Here is a 19,878-nt window from a genome sequence, read left to right as displayed (position 1 = left end):
TGTCGATATTTATACCTATCATCTATTTTCTCTTCATCTATGTCAGTGTAAGAAGATATACCTACACTATAATATGACTATACCAACGATGTCAATACTTACAAGGTTATAATTCTATGCACTATACAGCATACTGACTTCAATTCTGTTGAGTGACAGTTATGAGCTAGCTACATCTTAATTTTTGGTGCCTCATGATACACATATTTAATACACGTCGGCGGGATTCGAACCCGCGACCCCCGGGTTGAGCTATCAACAGCCACAGAGGTCTTCAAAAGAATATTATGATAGTATGAAAATATTTAGAAGTATTGTTTCTCTTTAGCCATTTCAACTTCGACCTGGACAAGACGCTGTACTTCTTCATCGCGGGCCGCTACGAGTTCGGCAACAAGGGCGCGGACATCTTCATCGAGGCGCTGGCCAGACTCAATCACTACTTGAAAGTGAGTGTCAATAGTAGCTTACTAAGCTTATACACTATACAGTGATTACTATATTAGGTTCGTTTATATTAAAAAAAAAACTTCTCACATTACTAGCGAGTAACGACACGCCAGCTTCTCACGTAATCAATTTTATACCATACCGCTAAATTATCAGTTCTCAATTACAATATTGAAAATACTTATAAACTTTATAAACTGTACTTACAACACAGAACTTACAAAATCCCTTTTGTAGTTTTCAAGTTCAAAGCATACGGAGACAGACAGGAGAAAGCGAATTTGTCTACTGCATAGTGAGGACAGGGGCGTAGCGACGTAGCGAGACGGACCTTTTTTCATATATCTACCTTTTTACATTCATGAATATTAAAGCTTAGACCAAACCTTAAAAGGCTTAGGTCAAGTTGTCAAATGTGTGTTTGTGACTTGACGCTCCGCTTTGCAGACGCCTGTTCGCGTAGGTTTGGTCTAAGCTTTATGAATGGAAAACGCGGCCCGGACCGGTGTCATAACCCGGACCCGTTTATAATATACACGTACTTCAAATCCACTTTCTCACAGGCGGCGGGCTCCGACATGACGGTGGTGGCGTTCCTGATCTTCCCGGCGAAGACGAACAACTTCAACGTGGAGAGTCTGCGCGGCCACGCCGTCACCAAGGCGCTGAGAGACACCATCAACGACATACAGGCGCAGATCGGACAGCGCATGTACGACGTGTGCCTCAGGTGGGACTTGACCAATTATTATAGAGTCAACATAATGTCATTATAGGGTCAAGTTATATGTGACGCATACAAGACCAAGAGACGTAGCTCGACGACGCTGCTACTGTACTGTTATCACTTAGTTTTGTTACACCCTGTATTAGGCACAGATGTAAAGAAGACAACAGGGAAAAACATAAGCTACTTTTGCACGGTACCTTCAACATTCCTTATTTAAGCCGTGCGGAGCCTTGCAAACGTCTAATGTGCACATTGGTGGTAGGCACTATCAATATTTATTCATTTATTCATTGTACAGAGGCCACCTGCCGGAGCCACATGAGCTGATGCACAAGGACGACACGGTGCGGCTCAAGCGCTGCATGTACGCGCTACAGCGCGACGGCCTGCCGCCGGTCACCACGCACAACGTGGTCAGTATCACAGTACAGGGGCGTGGCCGAGTGGAGCCCAGGGGGCGTGGCTAGGGGTCACCGTGTGTCTAGGTAGGGATGGCGAACCAATGGCACGCATACGCATAGGATCACAAAAAAAGTTTTGAATGGCACGATTAACTGAAGTTTCTTTTTCAGAAAAAAAGGCACATTACTACGAAAATGTTCGCCGTCCCTGGTCTAGAAAGAGTTAAATGGGCGTGGCTTAGAGGTAGCCCAGAGGGCGTCGCCAAGTCGGAATATATTGAAATATAAATACTGTTTTATTTTTAGGAACTTAGAATGACCAATGTGTCGCATGAATTAATGTTGTCATTATAATAATAAACATTTATTCAACACATACACATTACTTAGGGCCTGTTTCACCACTTCCTGATAAGTGCCGGATAGGCTATTCACCACTTAACTTGACAGATCAAGGATGGAGAATCTGTCAAAAAAGTTGTGGATACAGGCTATCCATTATGTATAAAATATGTATAAAATATGGTAAAAATTTCGTTATAATAGGCGATTTTAACTTGCTTTCGTGTAATATAAATGTAAGTAACTACTATGAATACTTTATGGCCTTTGGTGAATTCATTCAATATAACGCGGTGCCGAACTGCAACGATCGTCAACTGGACCTGGTACTGAGCGCGTTCGACGGCGTCTCCGTGAGCGCGGCGGACGAGGGGCTGGAGCCCGTGGACGCGTATCACCCGCCGCTCGCAGTGCGCCTCGAGCTAGGCGGCCACGCGCCGCCCCCCGAGCCTGCACCCCCGCCGCCATCACTCTCTCAGATAGCAGCGGAAAGTAAGCGTTGGAACTTTAACAAAGCAGACTTTTTTCGATTATATAATTTACTAAATGAAATAGACTGGTCCGAAATGTACAATTTAAGCGATCCTAATGTTGCGTTAAATCTTTTCTATGACAAAATTTATGAAGTTTTTGACGTGTGTGTTCCACAGAAAAAATGCTATTTAGATTCTAGAAAGTATCCCCCTTGGTACACTGCTGATATTATCAAAGATGTTAAACAGAAGTACGAATTACACAAAAAATACAAATCGAGTAAATCGCCTGCAGACTACTCGGCTTTCTCTCAGTGTAGGGCGAGAGTAAAAATCGAGACGGCTCGAGCTCATGATCGGTATTGCGAAAGGATACAAAGCCATCTGGCGGCGGACCCGCGGGCCTTTTGGAGTTACGTGAAATCCAGGAAAAGCAATTCGAGAACAAATAAGTTAGTAAGAAATGGTCGGCAATTGACCGAGCTCGAAGCCGCGAATGAGTTCGCTCGATATTTTTACTCTGTATACAATCCGGAGCCGCCGGAGCTGAGCGTGGGGGCGGCGAGCGCAGCGGCGTCGTCGGCGCCGGGCGCGCACGTGCAAATCACGCGGCTAAGCCCTGGCGACGTACGCCGCGCGCTCGACCGCCTGCCGCCCAAGCGGTCGGCGGGTCCAGATGGTATACCAGCATATATTTTCAAGGACTGCAGTAGAGTATTAGTTGAGCCTTTGACACACTTGTTTAATACGTGTATAGAAACCGCGCAGTTTCCCGAGCGCTGGAAGCTATCGCGTGTTGTGCCGGTACCGAAAGGCCGGGGTGGCCCGGAACCCAGCGATTATAGGCCAGTGGCGATCCTCTGTACTCCAGCTAAGGTTTTTGAGTCGGCCATTCATCGTGACCTGTATACTCAGGTTTGTAGCCAGTTGAATGACGCTCAGCATGGTTTTCGTCCTGCGCGAGGAACGACAGGAAACTTACTGGACTTAATGACGCATCTAGTACCTGCTGTAGACGCTGGTGAACAGGTAGATGTGGCATACTTTGATTTTAGAAAGGCATTCGACACAGTCGACAATGACATTCTCTTGTCAAAATTGGCTGAAGCAGGTTGTGCCCCGCATACCCTGGCTTTCTTTGCTAACTATCTGCGGGATAGATGCCAGTATGTGGATTGTGGCGGATGCTTTTCTGAATCGTATTTCACGAGATCTGGAGTGAGTCAGGGCAGCAATTTAGGTCCTCTTCTGTTCATTTTGACTTTGAATGACCTACCTGAAGTTGTAAAAAAAACGATAGCCTTACTGTTTGCTGATGACCTTAAAATCATAATGAAAATAATAGAGGACGCTGATCACATAAAATTGCAGCAGGATATTGACAGGATTGTGAAGTGGTCCATAGACAATAAGCTGTACTTCAACACGACTAAGTGCTGCGTATTGTCGTTCAGCCGCGCTCGCTCACCTCGTCAGCATCAATACTGCATAGAGGGAACACCACTAAAACGTGTCACTGAAATTAAAGATTTAGGAGTCAGCTTCACATCCGATCTAAACTTTAAAAAACATGTAGTTGAAGTATGTAAAAAGGCTTACCGCAATTTAGGGTTTCTGCTACGGCAAGCGCATCACTTCTCTAACATCGCAGCTTTGAAAGCCCTCTATGAGGCTCTAGTGAAAAGCCACTTAGAAGGCAATGCCGTCATTTGGTCCCCGTACGAAGACAAGTACATTAAAATGCTAGACCGTATCCAGAACAAATTTGTGCGTTTCATATACCTCAAGAGGTACGGGGTTTACCCAGGTTACCCTTTACTGTATCCAACGCTATTTGTTCTGGGTATGGTCGGATATTACAAATTAGAAGCTAGGAGGGAAGTAGCTTTAGCTACTTATGTAGTTAAAGTTTTGCGCGGTGAAACGCACAATCCAGCTGTGCTGCAAGCAGCCAGACTGAGTGTGCCGGACGGGTACGCGGAGCGGCGGCGCCGACCGCCGCTACTGGAGGTGTCGCGCGCGCGCACCAACCTGCTGCGGATGGCCCCGCTCACGCGGGCGCTGCGGACGCTGAACACGGTCGCAAACACGGTCGATTTGTTTACGTGCTCATTGAATGAGTTCACCAAAGTCACATATTGTGTAGCAAGTAAGCTAGAATATAATTTTATGTAAGTAATAGTAACGCTCTATTGTATTAGGTTTTAACCTGTAATGATAGTTGTGATTTGTAATAAATAAATAAATAAATAAATAAATAAAAATTATATAATAATGGATAGCTAATATCCATTCGGTACTTTATCAGGAAGTGGTGAAACAGGCCCTTAATATTATTGTTTAATTTAAAACAACTTTCTATGTCAGGCGGACGATTGGAATGACCCGGTGCTGAACTCGATTCGCCGTTGTCAGCTCTTCAACACCGTCCACGACAAAGTTAAGGTAAGGCAAGATTAGTCTATGATATGATATCATTAGAATCTAGATCATCTTAAGAATCCAGGATAGGCAGACCGTACGTTACTGTTGTTTCTCTTACCTAAAATAAGTTTATAATATTAAACACCCACCGCTATCATTTCTTTTACTTAATGAAATATTTTAAGTAAGAAAGAAGGCGTTCAACAGCAATACCGCCTACTTGTGAAAACCCGACCTAAATATATTTGAGTAAAGAAACTGAAGAAAGAAATGAGTTAAGGCGGGGATCAATCTCAATCAAAAACGATAACCTTGCACACAACCAAAGACCAAGCGTATACGCATCGCAATAAGATTCATTTTAGCTTAGCATAAAATTGTAACAACAAGGGCGGATCTTCTCCATTTTTCATGTTTTTTTTAAATATCTTTGGAAATAAATATTAAGAAACAAAATTGTCCGGTTAAAGAAATTTTAATATACATTTACTAACAATTTATTCAAATAAAATGTATAATTATCCTAGTTAATACTTATATTTCGATGAAATAGAGTTTTTTCGGAGGTGAGTTTGTAAATTAATTACAGCCAAACTATTACGTTTTATTAAAATGTTTATGGTTTAAGGTATTTTGAATATTGTGCTTTATATCTCATATTTTTTAACACTTCGTTATTATATAGGAACTAGGTAAACCGGGAGTCACGGAATAACAAATTGGGGTTTATCCTCGCCTTAACGCGTCGCAAGTGCCATTATACTTAGCGATGCGCTATGTCAAATCCCATATATTTTTGACATCTTAGGGCTGTTCCACACGAACCACAACAACACCACGACCAAACCCGACCGACACGACCGTATACTTTGTATTGAAAACGAATAGGACTATTCACACGTACCACATTTTGCAGTCGTTGTCGACCACATGTGTAATAGCGACCACATCGCAACCACAACGTTGCGTCGATGCAACGACAGTGCGCGCATACCGCCCGCGCTCTTCCCCCCCTCCGTGTCATTGACTTTTATAAGTAACCACAACGCTACTACAAAAAGCTGCAGCGACACCATTCACACGTAACCGCTGCTTGACGGCATTTTGTCGTTGCGACGTCGTGTGATTGTGGTACGTGTTGGTTGGGTTACGTACGTAAGGGTATGTTCTGTGCAGGTGATCTTCCACCCGGAGTTCCTGACATCCACGAACCCGCTGTTCGGTCTGGACTACGAGGAGTTCGTGCGCGGCTGCCACCTGGGCGTGTTCCCCAGCTACTACGAGCCGTGGGGCTACACCCCCGCCGAGTGCACCGTCATGGGCATACCCAGCATCACTACTAATCTTTCCGGTACGTACTCGTACGAGGAGAAAATGGTTTGTTTTTTAAATTTAACCCATCAATCAAAATTTAAATCATCAACCGAGTGGCAGCCGGCTGCCGCTTAACAATTGAAAATCTATTGTGTCTGCGATACCCACGATGGAGGTATTAACAAATTATTGCATTGTCATTGGCTCTTGATACGTATGCAAAGTTTCGAATTAATTATACTACTGGAGATAAGTAAAAATAGTGCTCAAAGATTCCGTCACATAACATTATTAACGTTAACATTTTTTAAGACGCTTTTATTATCTTGGGCTGTATGTATGTAACGGAATCTTTGAGCACGATTTGCACCTACCTCCAGCAGTCTAATTGATTACAAACTTTGCATACATATTGCCAATAACAATGCAATAACTTATTAATTTCTTTAAAAATAATAAAAAAAATGTGTTTTTTAACTACATATTATTATTTATTATTATCAGTATATTATTATGTTATTTTCCCGCAGGTTTCGGGTGCTTCATGCAGGAGCACGTGGCGGACCCGATGTCGTACGGCATATACGTGGTGGACCGCCGGCACATCTCGGTGGAGGGCAGCGTGCAGCAGCTGGCCAAGTACATGTACGAGTTCACCAAGCTCACGCGCCGACAGCGCATCATACAGCGGAACCGCACAGAGCGACTGTCCGATCTGCTGGACTGGAGGAACTTGGGCATTGTGAGTCGCTCTTAATCCCTGTTTTTCAATTAGCGCCGTAAAGCACACTATGTGGCAAAATGCTCAACGTTTAGTGTTTTAATAACATTAGCACCTAGCACTCCAAAACAAACTTATTCACGTTCCAATTTTAAAGCATTAACACATTTCGAGATCGTGCGCCATGAGGCGCATAAGAGCTATAACTCACCGGGACGCCACCGTGACGTAGCCAGCGACGTTACCATGGCAACGTCCAAGTAACGTTTGGCGTCTCTACGTCGCCGCAAAGCGCTGTTTTTCTTAGTTAAGTTTAAAAACACCACTTTGCGGCGACCTAGAGGTGACATGGTAACGTCACTGGCTACGTCGCGATGGCGTTTAGGTGAGTTATAGATCTTATGCTCTGCAATTGGAAAGTAGGAAATATCTATTTGTAATGTTCCAAAATCCCACAAGCGTGGAATACTTGGCTAATACTTTATATTATTATTTACCTACCAGTAGGTAATAGGAATTATTTAAAGACTGATTTACCGTGACCGTTTATTGTAGGTGAGTTACAATTTTGCGAGCTTAAAGCGAAGTGTGTTCGTAATTACAAAAAGATGACTATTTATATAAAGTTGATGTTTAGTCATTCCCGTACAAATTGGGAATGGTGCCGCGGCCTAGAATCCTAGATGATAAGACCTAGATGATGCAACCATGAGTGACAAATAATAATTTGTTAACTATTTTATTAATGTTAATATTAATAATGATAATATATACAGTAAAACCGCCATGTGTCTCCCGCAGTACTACCGCCAGGCGCGTGCCCAGGCGCTGAAGCAGGTGTACCCAGACTACGTGGACCAGCAGGACGTGGAGCTCGGCAAGCGGTTCAACTACCCCCGACCCATCTCCGAGCCGCCCAGCCCCACGCACTCACGTCAGTACACAGTATCCATACTAATATTATTAATGCGAAAGTATCTCTGTCTGTCTGTTCCGCTTTCACACTACGAATAAAAAAACTAAGAAAGAGTAACAATGTCAAAAAATTTGTCCACGAGTCTACAAAATGTGACCCGAATACATGCATACTTTATGCATGTATTCGGTACACAATTTTGTGTAAATATAGAAGTGACAATTATTAATGTCGACGGCTTTATTTCGTAAATTTAAGGGCCGCGCCACACCGGAATGGCAGCGGCGCGGGGAGCACTTTCAGTGTCATATAATTTGAAACTTTATCTTCATTATTGTAATACATAGTATCGCTTGAGAAATCATAGCCGCCGGCGGCCACAGGCGGCCGCTAGACTTTTTGTTCAGTAAGCCCAACGCGCTTGTCATTCGGACATTAGGTAACGTACGGAATCATCTAAGGGTTCAAACAATCTTGCAATTTTTGGCTTATCGCGATCGTTTAAAAAGTCCGGGCTAGTAATGTTTTTATTGTGATAGTACATAGTCGCACGACGCTGTATTTCAAGGTCTACGGGTAAAACTCCGGCTAGTACGGATAAAGCTTCGGTACTTGTGGTTCTGTAAGCTTTACACAGGCACATAAGAGCAAGACGTTGCCTTTACAATAATTTGCGACAAACCATGATTCATGATATAAAAATTAAAAATACATACCAAGAACCTGTAGCATGAACTCTAAACAAATATTTACTTAATTGTACCAATGACCAACAAACCCCAATAAACTATTTTATAAATGCGTTCAAAATATCGGTTGACGCCTGGACGTCGAATTTGCTGGTTTATTTAACTAAATACAACAAGATATTGTATATTCTATAGTCTGTCAAAAATGAAGAAATTAAAAAGTGGCAACTTCGTAGTGTCATCATAAGGATGTCATGATAAGGATGTCATGATAAGGATCAAATCAATTTAAGATAAAAAAGGACTCTTAAAGGACTTATCAAATCAATTTAAGACACTAGTATGTTGCCACTTTTTAATTTCTTCACTTTTTTGACAGACTATAATGTATTCTTTTGAATATTTTTTACTAAGGGCCTGTTTCACCACTTACTAATAAGTGCCGAATAGGCTATCCACCACTTAATTTGACGGATGAAGTATGGAGAATCTGTCAATTAAGTTGTGGATAGCCTATCCGGCACATTATCAAGAAGTGGTGAAACAGGTCCTGAGGGTCACCGCAGATATATACAATTTCAAGTTGGCCGACTATCGTACAACTAAATTGCGTAGTTTCACAATTTAATTGGACAACTTTTTAATTGTAGGTAATTGGAAAGGAATCGCGGTTCTTATACGATCTGTGTCCAATTATTTAGTTGTACAATTTAGTTGGAAAAATGTGCAAGCTTTCATAAGTCGCTATAGTTATATATATGGTATATGGTATAATATGCGATTTAGTTGGCCAACTTGACTTTGTAAGTCTGCGGTCGCTCTAAAAGTTATTTTGTAATGTAGGAGTGACGACCCCGGCGGCCTCGGTGCACGGCTCCGACGACGAGGACGAAGTCGACGAAGAGAAGGAGCTGGCCGAGCTCAAAATCTCCGATAAGTAGAGTATTTGCCGAAATACAAGAAAGAAAGTAGTACTGTTAGTGAGGTGAGCGGACTATCCCAGTTAGAGCCTGTGCAAACGGTGTGTTGCGTCAGCGTTGCGTCAACGCAGCGCTGCCGTAGCATTGTTTTACATCCAAATAACTAAGGTGTTCACACAACGCGTGTCATCATGTCTAAAGTTGAGTTCTAATTATGGTTTTCATCGAATAAAATATAACTAATAGAACAGCAATATTAACTGTAAGAGTTCGAAAATTATGAAAGACTCATCACTGATGAGCCCGAGCTAAACTGTACCGCATAAATGTATTAGCGGCGCAAACGGTTTCGACCAATCAGAGCGTAGTACGTTTACTACTGTTTTCGCGAATTTCGTCTCACAAAATACAGAACATTTCTGCTCTATTGGGTTAACTTCGATGTTTACTAAATTATTAACATATGGTATGAACAGTTTAACCACTGTCACAATGTTCAAATGAGTACCATTTTAACATTGTGACAGTGGTTAAACTGTTCATACCATATAATAATTTAGTAAACATCGAAGTTAACCCAATAGAGCAGAAATGTTCTGTATTTTGTGTTGTAGTGTATGTTATTACAAAATTAATTATGAAGTCATCTATATATGCATACAGTATGAGAAGGAAACAAGTTTTTAGCGATGAAATAAGTAGCAACTCTATTTGCTTGTACTGTACTCACAACGGTGGCTCGATAACTCAATGCCTCCAAAAAATTACAATGGCAAACGCAATATTAAATTTTATATTTTTATTATACAAATCAAATATTTTTATATTTCAGAAATTATTTTTGTATGTTTATCGTATAATCAGAGTATTTTCTAAGTCCAAATCAACTTCCTATACCCCTATACCCTATACCTGTAGCAGTTATAGCTAGATTCCCAGTTTGAATTTATAATGCCCACAACTAATTAACTACCTCTTACTAGATGTAAAATATACCTATTTTGGATCTACCAAAAGTAACTAAACTTTTAATTTTCTATAGAATACAGGGAAAACTTATATTCTAAAAATCACTATTCTGCCAATTAATCTTTATCTATTTTGTCAAAGGTAGATTTAAAATACGGTACTTGCCATATTTTTGTAGTTGAAAATTTCGAATTTATAATTATGTATATACGCACATGTAAAATCACAATAATCTTATTGTTTCCTAGTCCAAATGTCTTCCTATTGCTATTTTTAACCAGTTTGTAAGTCGTAGAGAGTGTATTTGAGATTTTATAAACCGAATTTTGTTTTATTATCATCATTATATGAACATACTTTCAATATTATGTACTCGCGCTTGTTAGATATCGTGCATGAATATTTTTTATATTTGGATGTATAATTTTGTGTGGAGGTGTTTTGAATAATTTAATTGTTGACATTATTTTATATTCTGTATTATCAGCACGCCTAGCATTGCTAACATTGGAAAGATTACAATCTATATATTATACTAGCTAAAAGCCGAGCCTTGTGAGGGCTGACCGACTGACTGACTGATTATAACACATCTACATATAAATATAAATTACTATTTTATAGCACAAATCAATAGGCGTGATAGTTTTTCCGTAAAGTGTACCACAGCATGTTCAGGTTGTGGCATATACTAGTCTAAGGGAGTCAGTTTGTTCCTGTACCTGGCATTCTATTGTTTCTAAGCTTGATGTGCAAAGTCGTTTTTACTGTGAGGTTATTTGCAATTGAGACGTTTCATAACTTGAAATGAATATAATAAGTATAATATTAACTATGTTAAAATTATATGCAAGTAAAACTGCGTCACTATATGCGCTCGGCAATCATTGTTTCTACCTCTAACCAATACTTTGTTACAGGTAAAAACAATTTAAAAAAAAACAAAATCGGCCATTGCCAATCCGTTACTACACAGTATATAACTACAGTATAGAATTACACTGCCAATCTAAAAATTGTACTACAGTCTACATGTATAAGAAATATTTAATATTGTAAATAATTACATAAAATATACTACTATATAATATTATGTTATTTTTACAAGGAAATAGTTATAGTCAGTGCTCATATAGGAAAATATAATTATGTTGGCTTTCGGTGCACAAATAATTGAATTTATCATTTGTGCACTGACTGCGACATACTAATTTGAATAGTTAAGATCAGTATGCTCTATAGTCTATACTCTATAGTCTATGGTATTAGGTTTTATACTATACACAATATAATATTATACTCATTATTTCTACGACAATATATTTTATTTGGATACAATGAAAAGTGCTTATTTTATAATACAATTAATAATATATTTTAAATAAATTTTATAAAAATACGTGTTGAATTTTATATAATGGGTTTTTGTGAATTGGGTTTTGTATCGTGCCATAAAATGTTATTTAGTTTTAGAGTCTAAAACTTAGACAATAAATGTGTTCAATCATAATTATGTTCTGTTGTTTCTATTACCTGAGTAGCTATTACCTAAGCTACGGATCAATTCAGACCACAACGCGACGAGGCGAAGCGAGGCGAGGCGCGGCGAGGCATACATTTAAATGGATTTGACAGATTTCAATTGCGTGAGGCGACATGCCAATCTGTCAATTCAGTACAAATTTAGGGTCAATTCAGACCGCAACGCGACGCGTAGATGCATTTCTAAATTTGTATGGATTTGACAGATTTCAATTGCGTCAGACGTCTCGCGAATCTGTCAAATCCATACTAATTTAGAAATGCATCTACGCGTCGCGTTTCGATCTGAATCAACCCTTAGAAATGCATCTACTTATTCTACACGTCGCTTTGCGGTCTGAATCAACCCTAAGGCTGGTTTTATCGTTAAGCGTTTCGGCAGCGCCGTTGGAGCGCCGCGCGTTCGAAGATGTATCGGGGTAGTAGTAGCGTTGGCCGGTATAAATAGCCAGTATTCAAGATGCATCTCGGTCTCAAGACACGGTTCGGGCTCTGTGATTGGTTGGCTGTCAACATTTGGACCAATCATAGAGCCGAACCGCGTCTTGAGACCGAGATGCATCTTGAGTACCGACTTTAAGGCCGGTATAAATAATACCGGCCTTAAAGTCGCGCTTGAGCAGCGTCGTTCGTCCATACGTTTGTTACAGCTTCGATCGCGCGCGCTCCAACGGCGCTGCGAAACGCTTAACGATAAAACCAGCCCTATTCTCACCTAACAGTTAACTTATTTCTACTACAATTTGCTAAATATTTATTATTCTGTCTATTGTATACGAAACTGACTGTATGCGAAACATGTACAAACACCTATAAATTGACCTAACGCATGTATTTTCATACGTGCTGTCAGCACCTACAAATACATTTAATATTTGGTTGGGGAAAAAGTTTATTCGAATTTTGTATAAAAATTCTAAGGGTTTTTTAAAACATTTGATCAAAGTATGTAGGTGACCGCTTTCTCTCAACTTTGGGCTTTAGGCGCTGTGCGGACGACGGGGCGGGGCGGGCCGGTCAACTTTGCTGCGCACGCCCGTCGATGTCTGCGGCTGCGCGCGCCGCGTACACAAAGCTCACGCCGCGCCGTCTGCGTTACTGGATGTAAACTGTAGGCCTACTACGAAATTGTTTTGGGACTCAAACAATCGGACGTGAATGCCGCGTCCCGCTCTAACAACGTCATTTCACTGTCTCAAAACGGTTTCGTGGTACGGCACCTGGTTTGTGTTAACCACGGCGGGCAGCCGCGGACATGCGCCGCCAGTGCCCATGCGGTGCAGTCTTTTTGCCCACCGTGTGCGTTGGTAATACATATAGGATTCCCTTTGTGCTATCGTTCGCGGCGAAACTGACCGGCCCGCCCCGCCCCTTCGTCTGTAAAGCGCCTTAATCTCATCAGTTGTTCGCAGTACAGTTCAGAATTGATGGTCATGCCTGGAGGTAACAGCGCCATAATTTCCAATTACATATTATTATAACTTCCTATCCCACCATACACACCATATCCACACAGGCCACATCATTACCTTGTTGCGAGTTAACACACGTCATTAAATAACTTTAAAAACAGCTTGACATAATATTTTAGTTTATTTTATTATTTTCATCTACAGTCTACAGATAGTACCTATTTGGTAATATTTTAAAATATTATTTTTGACTTTCACTAGCAGATTCTTTCGTTGCATTGACAGCTACGATGGATTTAGCCAGCTTGCCGATTAAGAATTTCTCGGCTTTGGGATCCGTGAAGTAGATGTTGGCGACGTAGTCGTTGTAGACGGTGCTGTTAGTGTTGTGCTGTGACGTCACGAGCCCAGCACCGCCACCTTGTCCGGAGCTGATGCCGTCTTCAGAGATGTCCCTGCTTCCCTCCTCCTCGTTGATGAGGTAGTCGATTTTGTCGAAGTACTCCTTTATTTGTTTGGTTACGGCGTCTTCCACTTCGACTTTTATGTGCTGAAAAAGAGACAGCGATTAGTGACAACTGACAAGTGGAGGACAAATCTCTATACAGGGTGTGACAAAACCATGTGATAACACTTTCGGGTGTCTAAACAAACTAGGCCGAAAATACGCGGCCGAAGTTAGGCATGATTACGTCAGCAATAAGGATCGTTAAATCGGAAATGATCTTGGAATACTCGTATTTCTTTTAAACCTATCCAACGACATCCCACGCGGTGGGGTGGACGCGAAAAAAAAATTCATCCCCGGTTGATGTGTAGGATGGATAGGGTAGTGAATTATCACTTTGTTTTGTTACTAACAAGTTCAGAGACAGTATATTTAAGATATGACAGAGTAGCAAACGATTTTTTTCTTGTAGAAATAAAAAGATAGTCCTGAAGAAGTAAAACCAACAAATGATAAAGATTCATCTTACCTCATCCAGCAGTTCCGTGTAGGCCTCTATCCAACTGGTCAGCCAGTCCCAGAACTCATCCTAAAATATGACGAACTATTATATAAAATAAAGTAAGTCCAGTCTGCCTAGCATACGCCAATGAGATATCTCACTCTCGAGATAATTAAAAACTACTCGTCTGATAATGTCAAAATCTCGACATTATCTCGACAAAACTCTATAAAAATATGTTATTTCGGTGATCTACGCGAGAAAAAAATGTTTGTCATGCTAGGGTCAATAAAGATGAAGAGACAAACCATCAAACATCGAGAAAACATGTAGAGTGAGATATCTCGTTGGCGTATGCTAGGCAGGCTGAACGCAGAACTTAGTGTCTACTCTAATCACATCAGCAACGGAAATGCCGATGTTCGACAACGCTTAATATTAGCAAGTTCAGTTGAAAGACTTACATTTTCTAGAAGTTCACTGATTATTTGCAGGTAAAAGCTCCCCTCGCTTTCTCCAGGTTCAGCAGGGTCAGCCTGTTCCTCCGCTACGCTTCGTTCCGTTTTGAAATCTGGCTGAAAACGGCAAAATATAATACTATCCATAGGCCAAAACTTTTGCCGATCGATATTAAAGTTTTATGCGGCTAAACGCTAATCCCGTTAGGTACGTACTACAATAAAATACTCAAAAAATTAATGCAATACACGATCTCTAGTCTTTGTCTATCCAGTGCTTTTTCAATGTAACAGATTGTTTAAATATTATTAGTAAGGGGCAACAACTTACTTCTACAGTTCTGGAGGAGCGAGAACTTCCAACTTCAAATGTTTTTCTCGCGTCGTTCAACATCTGAAATAAACGTTGAGTTTGATATTTGCCAACAAGGTGAAATAGATTCACCTTGTTGGCAAATATATTGACAAACTCAAATTAAATATATTGATATAAATATATTGACAAACTAATTACATTTCGCAGCAGTTCGACTTCCAAAAAAAAAAAACAAAATTTCTTAAAATATTTTATTAATTAAATCTTACAATTACAAAAAAAGATTTTGTCAATATATTATCAAAAATACAAACTCATTTGGAAAACATTGCAGGCTGGCACTTTACTAGCTGTCCGGGCAAACGTTGTTTTGCCATATAAAGTATTTCTCCCATATTATTTTATTGAAGTGACTAAATAAGTATGGCACCATGGCAACGTCCATCGCTAGCCCGTCGCACATTATTAACAATGGTCGCCGCGCGCCGTCCGTCAGTCTCGAGTTGTTATAATGTAGGTACTATTATTTATTCAACAAATGCACTTATCAATATAAAAAGAAGCCAGTAGCCGATTCTCAGACCTACTTAATATGCATATAAAATTTGGTAAAAATCAGTAAAGCCGTTTCGGAGGAGTACGGTGACTAACATTGTGACACGAGAATTTTATATATAAGACTAGCTGTCCCGGTGAACTTCGTGTCACTTTAAAACCTTCCCTGGACTTCTACAAATATTTTAAGACTAAAATCAGCCCAATCCGTTCAGCCGTTTTCGAGTTTCAGCGCGACTAACACATTTGGAAATCCATTTTTATATATAAGATAAGAAGATATAATAACTAGATAACGCCCGTTGCGCCAACATTAGTTTATCGTGCGTGAACTGTACATTTTACCAGGATAAATCCTATTCTCAGAACTTACTATCTCCGTACCAAATTTCTGCAAAATCGGTGAAGAGGTTACAGACATATCTACAGACAGACACACTTTTCTATTTATAATATTATATTAGCATGGATGGATTATAATTGTACAAATGTCATAGCAAAATAGCTGTAAAATATTTTAACATGATTTAAACATACATTCCAAACAAACCCCTGTTGTCCACTGAGGCTCATGCCGTACGTACGCGGGAACTCAGCACCCCTCTGCCCATAGTCGGTTATATTCTTCAAGTCCGAGTACACCTTCTTGAGGACGCCCAGAACCTTGTTGTTAATGTTTTTTTCATAAGTAACGTTGGGAGTTGAAGATACATCCTGAAAACGTTTTTTTAAATGTAGCTTAGTTTGTGTATCGAATCAACAAAATAAGTTTACATGTTTACCCGTCTTACAAAAGTAGAGCCTTGATGTTACATAGACTAATGACTTATGTTTTCATGATTTATTTAAGTTAAGTATTTAAACTGCCTACCCTTTTTTGTACTTGAGGCAATCTTAATCCAAATGACTGCAGACTGCACAGCACAAAAATGAAGTTGATCTGAAAGATTAAATAGATTACGAAAGTACTATCGGAAGAAGAAAAAGTCGCCTTATTAAAACAATGTAAGTTTATCCTTGAGTAAAATACCTCCAACCTCTTACTTACGAGAAGTAAGTATAGCAATTGGTAAGCGCGTCAATATGTAGAGTTAGAGTGAAGCTCTATCTAGTAGTGATCGTTTTCTACATACAAAATATCTGAGTACCAAAAGAGTACCTAAAGCAAAACTTACCTTCCAAATCATGCTGGTACCTGGCAACACTTACTATAAAATAGTTTTTCTCGGCTGTTGGACTATATATAACAATTTCATCTCTGCTAATTACTGTTTAATTGAGTCTCAAATATACGTTATCTTACATACCGTTAGCTGATACGAGCTCCCTGACGTGTCCATTCATTATATTTGCTAAAATGCAACCCAAGTATCTATTAGGATTTAAAAGTTTGCTAAACGTTAGATTAAGTATTATTTATAATTATATTAATATTTGTTTAGCGGACTGCTTGCAATGCAAATGAAGTAATAAAGTAAAGAAGAAGTAAATTTTCATCTTAGAAGATTTGAGGAGTGAAAATGTCATATGTTTATTTTGTACGGTCATAAAAATGTTTACTTGGTTATGTTATACTCTTAAGGCGGGGATTAATCTCAATCCAAAACGATAACCTTGCACACAACCAAAGACCAGGCGTATACGCATCGCAATAAGATTCATTTTAGCTTAGCATAAAACTGTAGGTTCTCGGGCGGATCTTCTCTATTTTTCATGTTCTTTTAAAATATCTTTGGAAATAAACATTAAGAAACAAAATTGTTCGGTTAAGGGCATTTTAATATAGATTTACTAACAATTTATTCAAATAAAATGTATAATTATCCTAGTTAATACTTATATTTCGATGAAATAGATTTTTATCGGAGGTGAGTTTGTAAATTAATTACAGCCAAAGTATTACGTTTTATTAAAATGTTTATGGTTTAAGGCAACGACGTCAATACATATAACAAGGTTATAATTCTATGGTTTAAGGTATTTTCAATATTGTGCTTTATATCTCATATTTTTTAACACTTCGTTATTATATTGGAACTAGGTAAACCGGGAGTCACGGAATAACAAATTGGGGTTTATCCTCGCCTTAAGTCTTGAATAATGAAATCGTACTTATACAGAACCATCTTTAATAATTTAAAATATTTACAAGTTTCACAAATACAATATACAACTATATAATAGTGTCATGGTACACTTTAATAACATCGTCCAACTCGTTATATCGTGATTTTTGTACCGATGAGCTGTGCAAGTGTTGATCATAGTAGCCATCGCCTGCGCCGACTATATTATTAGATAACAAAGATAAACTATTGCTGAAATATAGTTCAGAATTAATATGATCGATTTCTGCATTATCAGCTATTGGTTTTTGAAATCTTCTTCCTAATGAATTTTGAAAATCTTTGATGTATTTATTATTTCGTTCAGCTGTTTTCACATGTTTGAATTTGGGTTTTTTATATCGAATATCTATTTTTCCAAGGTCAGCATTATCAGCTTGACGAAAATTCTTCGAATCGAATATAATATTTTTAGTAACAACTATTGGATCTTGCTCTCGAATCTTGAAATGAGGCTCATTTTCTATTTGATTACTTATTACTTCAGTATCGGAGCGCAGTGCTTGTCGTATTTTATCTATCAAGTGACTAATAAACTGTTTTCTTCCAGCGTCTGTGGTTTTACTATCGAAATGTGTTTTTATTTCTATATCAATATGTCGATTTCCCTCTACGGTTGCGTTAGCATTGTTATTAATTGTCTTTGTAGTTGTACCCTCACCGTAATTCACTTGCCTCTTAGACCTAAGCTTGACCAATGCCTTCCAAGTTGTGGTGTTTTCACCGAGCTGCTCATTTGTTTTTAAATTAAGTTGGAGCAAATCTACCGCATTTTCTGAGTTGCTTTTCTCATTGTTCCTAATGTTTTTATTCTTGTATATCAATTTAAAGCTACCTTCAGAGGGATCAATAGAAGATCTTTTGGATCTATAGATAATACTTCTGTCACGAGAGTTCTTATGGCACAGATTATATTTAGCTTCATTATCAACTCTTCCGACACCTTCTTGCTTGTTCAGAGCTGAAATCATTACGTTCTCAAAAACTTAAAGAAAATGTGACTCTTAGTAACAACTAGTAGAATTACTTACTTTTAAACATGAGGAAACTATCAATATCTACAAATTCGTTAGTCAAAATGAGAGCAAATATAAAGGCGACTGTTATCAGGCACACGCAGATCACTCTGAAGAAGATTACGTCGGAGCCCCATCGCAACATTTAGCTTAATTTTTTCTGATAGACTTGATGAACATAAAACCACACTAATTCTTTTATTCCATTAGTATTTTTTATCTTTATTGTATAGTTTGTCTTACAAAAATATCAATTTCAAAAAAAATCTTACACTCAATTCACACTCAAACCATCGAGTTTCATATCATGAAAATCTACCGAAGAAAAGCATTGTTTGAAAATTATGATTGTGTACTAATACATGGTTCAAACATAACATGTTTGTACGATAACTCACCAAACACTTTTTGAAGTTAGCATTTATTTTCCACACTTATCGGCTTTTGTATACGAATGACCTAAACCATGAAACGAGACACATAATATACAATTATTATAGATCAAAATTTGGTTTCAATTTTGCGACTCATCTAATGGTTGGAGCATGGAATTAGAAGAGGGCTTGTAGGTTAGTGTGTGGCTGAAAGTACTTCTATTGTATTTGGTGATCCATTTCACTATGAATCAACTTACGCCGATCCATAGTACGTTACATGTGTGGGCGCACAATAGTACTGTGGTAATTGACCTACTGATATTTTGTATATGTACCAGGTCACACCTGCATATTGTAGTATAATTAGAACTTTAATCAGTTAATTGTATGTAGGAATAGGCAGACATTGTGAGGGATGAACAGTTCAGTCAATGCTTCGTACAGAATGGCTACATTTAGTACCTGTCAACATATTAAGTTTTAAGAAAATAATTTCTAAAATATACTCGGTTTTCATTATTTTCTGATCTGCTTGAAGTATAGCAAAATCATATCAAGCATACTGAATATTTATGTGATAATGTGTAGGTTAGCCTGATAATTATATTTTTTCAACTTACAGTCATGAGTGCCCAAATTATTATACTCAGTGTGAGTGATTTTAGTTGTTACCGTCCTTTGAAAAAACCTAAGTTTGCTCAGAATACATATCTAAGCATTGGACTGAGGAATACTAGAAGGAGGAAAACAAGTTATTTTAATTGCATTTTTTAATTC

General features: G+C 38.9%; 3 protein-coding genes across 4 annotated transcripts in view; 1 reads left to right on the top strand and 2 right to left on the bottom strand.

Moving 5' to 3' along the window:
- Positions 1-9,889, top strand: part of LOC121727412 (glycogen [starch] synthase) — a 30,935-nt gene extending 21,046 nt beyond the window's left edge. For both annotated transcript variants that reach the window (XM_042115253.1, XM_042115254.1), the window contains 8 exons: positions 329-449; positions 1,014-1,180; positions 1,479-1,593; positions 4,764-4,841; positions 5,997-6,171; positions 6,665-6,876; positions 7,657-7,789; positions 9,304-9,889. In XM_042115253.1, the coding sequence (XP_041971187.1) occupies positions 329-449; positions 1,014-1,180; positions 1,479-1,593; positions 4,764-4,841; positions 5,997-6,171; positions 6,665-6,876; positions 7,657-7,789; positions 9,304-9,401 (1,099 nt within the window). In that variant the 3' untranslated portion in view covers positions 9,402-9,889. The remainder of the gene's footprint in view (positions 1-328; positions 450-1,013; positions 1,181-1,478; positions 1,594-4,763; positions 4,842-5,996; positions 6,172-6,664; positions 6,877-7,656; positions 7,790-9,303) is intronic.
- A 3,629-nt stretch (positions 9,890-13,518) lies between these two features.
- LOC121727414 lies at positions 13,519-16,981 on the bottom strand. Its single transcript, XM_042115257.1, has 7 exons — positions 16,890-16,981; positions 16,454-16,522; positions 16,120-16,296; positions 15,043-15,105; positions 14,718-14,828; positions 14,281-14,340; positions 13,519-13,853 (listed from the first exon to the last, which is right to left on the bottom strand). The coding sequence occupies exons 1-7, from the start codon at positions 16,920-16,922 to the stop codon at positions 13,545-13,547; spliced, it is 822 nt and encodes a 273-aa protein (XP_041971191.1). The 5' UTR covers positions 16,923-16,981; the 3' UTR covers positions 13,519-13,544.
- A 690-nt stretch (positions 16,982-17,671) lies between these two features.
- Positions 17,672-18,990, bottom strand: LOC121727413. Its single transcript, XM_042115255.1, has 2 exons — positions 18,740-18,990; positions 17,672-18,669 (listed from the first exon to the last, which is right to left on the bottom strand). Exons 1-2 carry the CDS (start codon positions 18,867-18,869, stop codon positions 17,756-17,758), a joined length of 1,044 nt encoding a protein of 347 aa, XP_041971189.1. The 5' UTR covers positions 18,870-18,990; the 3' UTR covers positions 17,672-17,755.
- Between the last annotated feature and the right edge of the window lie 888 nt (positions 18,991-19,878).

This window comes from Aricia agestis, chromosome 5 (genome assembly GCF_905147365.1).
Source record: "Aricia agestis chromosome 5, ilAriAges1.1, whole genome shotgun sequence".
Classification (NCBI taxonomy): domain Eukaryota; kingdom Metazoa; phylum Arthropoda; class Insecta; order Lepidoptera; family Lycaenidae; genus Aricia; species Aricia agestis.
The sequence above is the reverse complement of the archived record's forward strand: the minus strand, read 5'-3'. Positions and strand labels throughout refer to the sequence as shown.

Coding starts and splice junctions, on each gene's coding strand:
- LOC121727414 (XM_042115257.1), bottom strand. CDS start 16,922: ATGGACACGTCAGGGAGCTCGTATCAGCTAACG. Junction 16,523..16,889: donor GGAGCTCGTATCAGCTAACG/GTATGTAAGATA, acceptor TTAATCTTTCAG/ATCAACTTCATTTTTGTGCT. Junction 15,106..16,119: donor AACAGGGGTTTGTTTGGAAT/GTATGTTTAAAT, acceptor CGTTTATTTCAG/ATGTTGAACGACGCGAGAAA.
- LOC121727413 (XM_042115255.1), bottom strand. CDS start 18,869: ATGTTGCGATGGGGCTCCGACGTAATCTTCTTCAGAGTGATCTGCGTG. Junction 18,670..18,739: donor TAGTTTCCTCATGTTTAAAA/GTAAGTAATTCT, acceptor TAATGATTTCAG/CTCTGAACAAGCAAGAAGGT.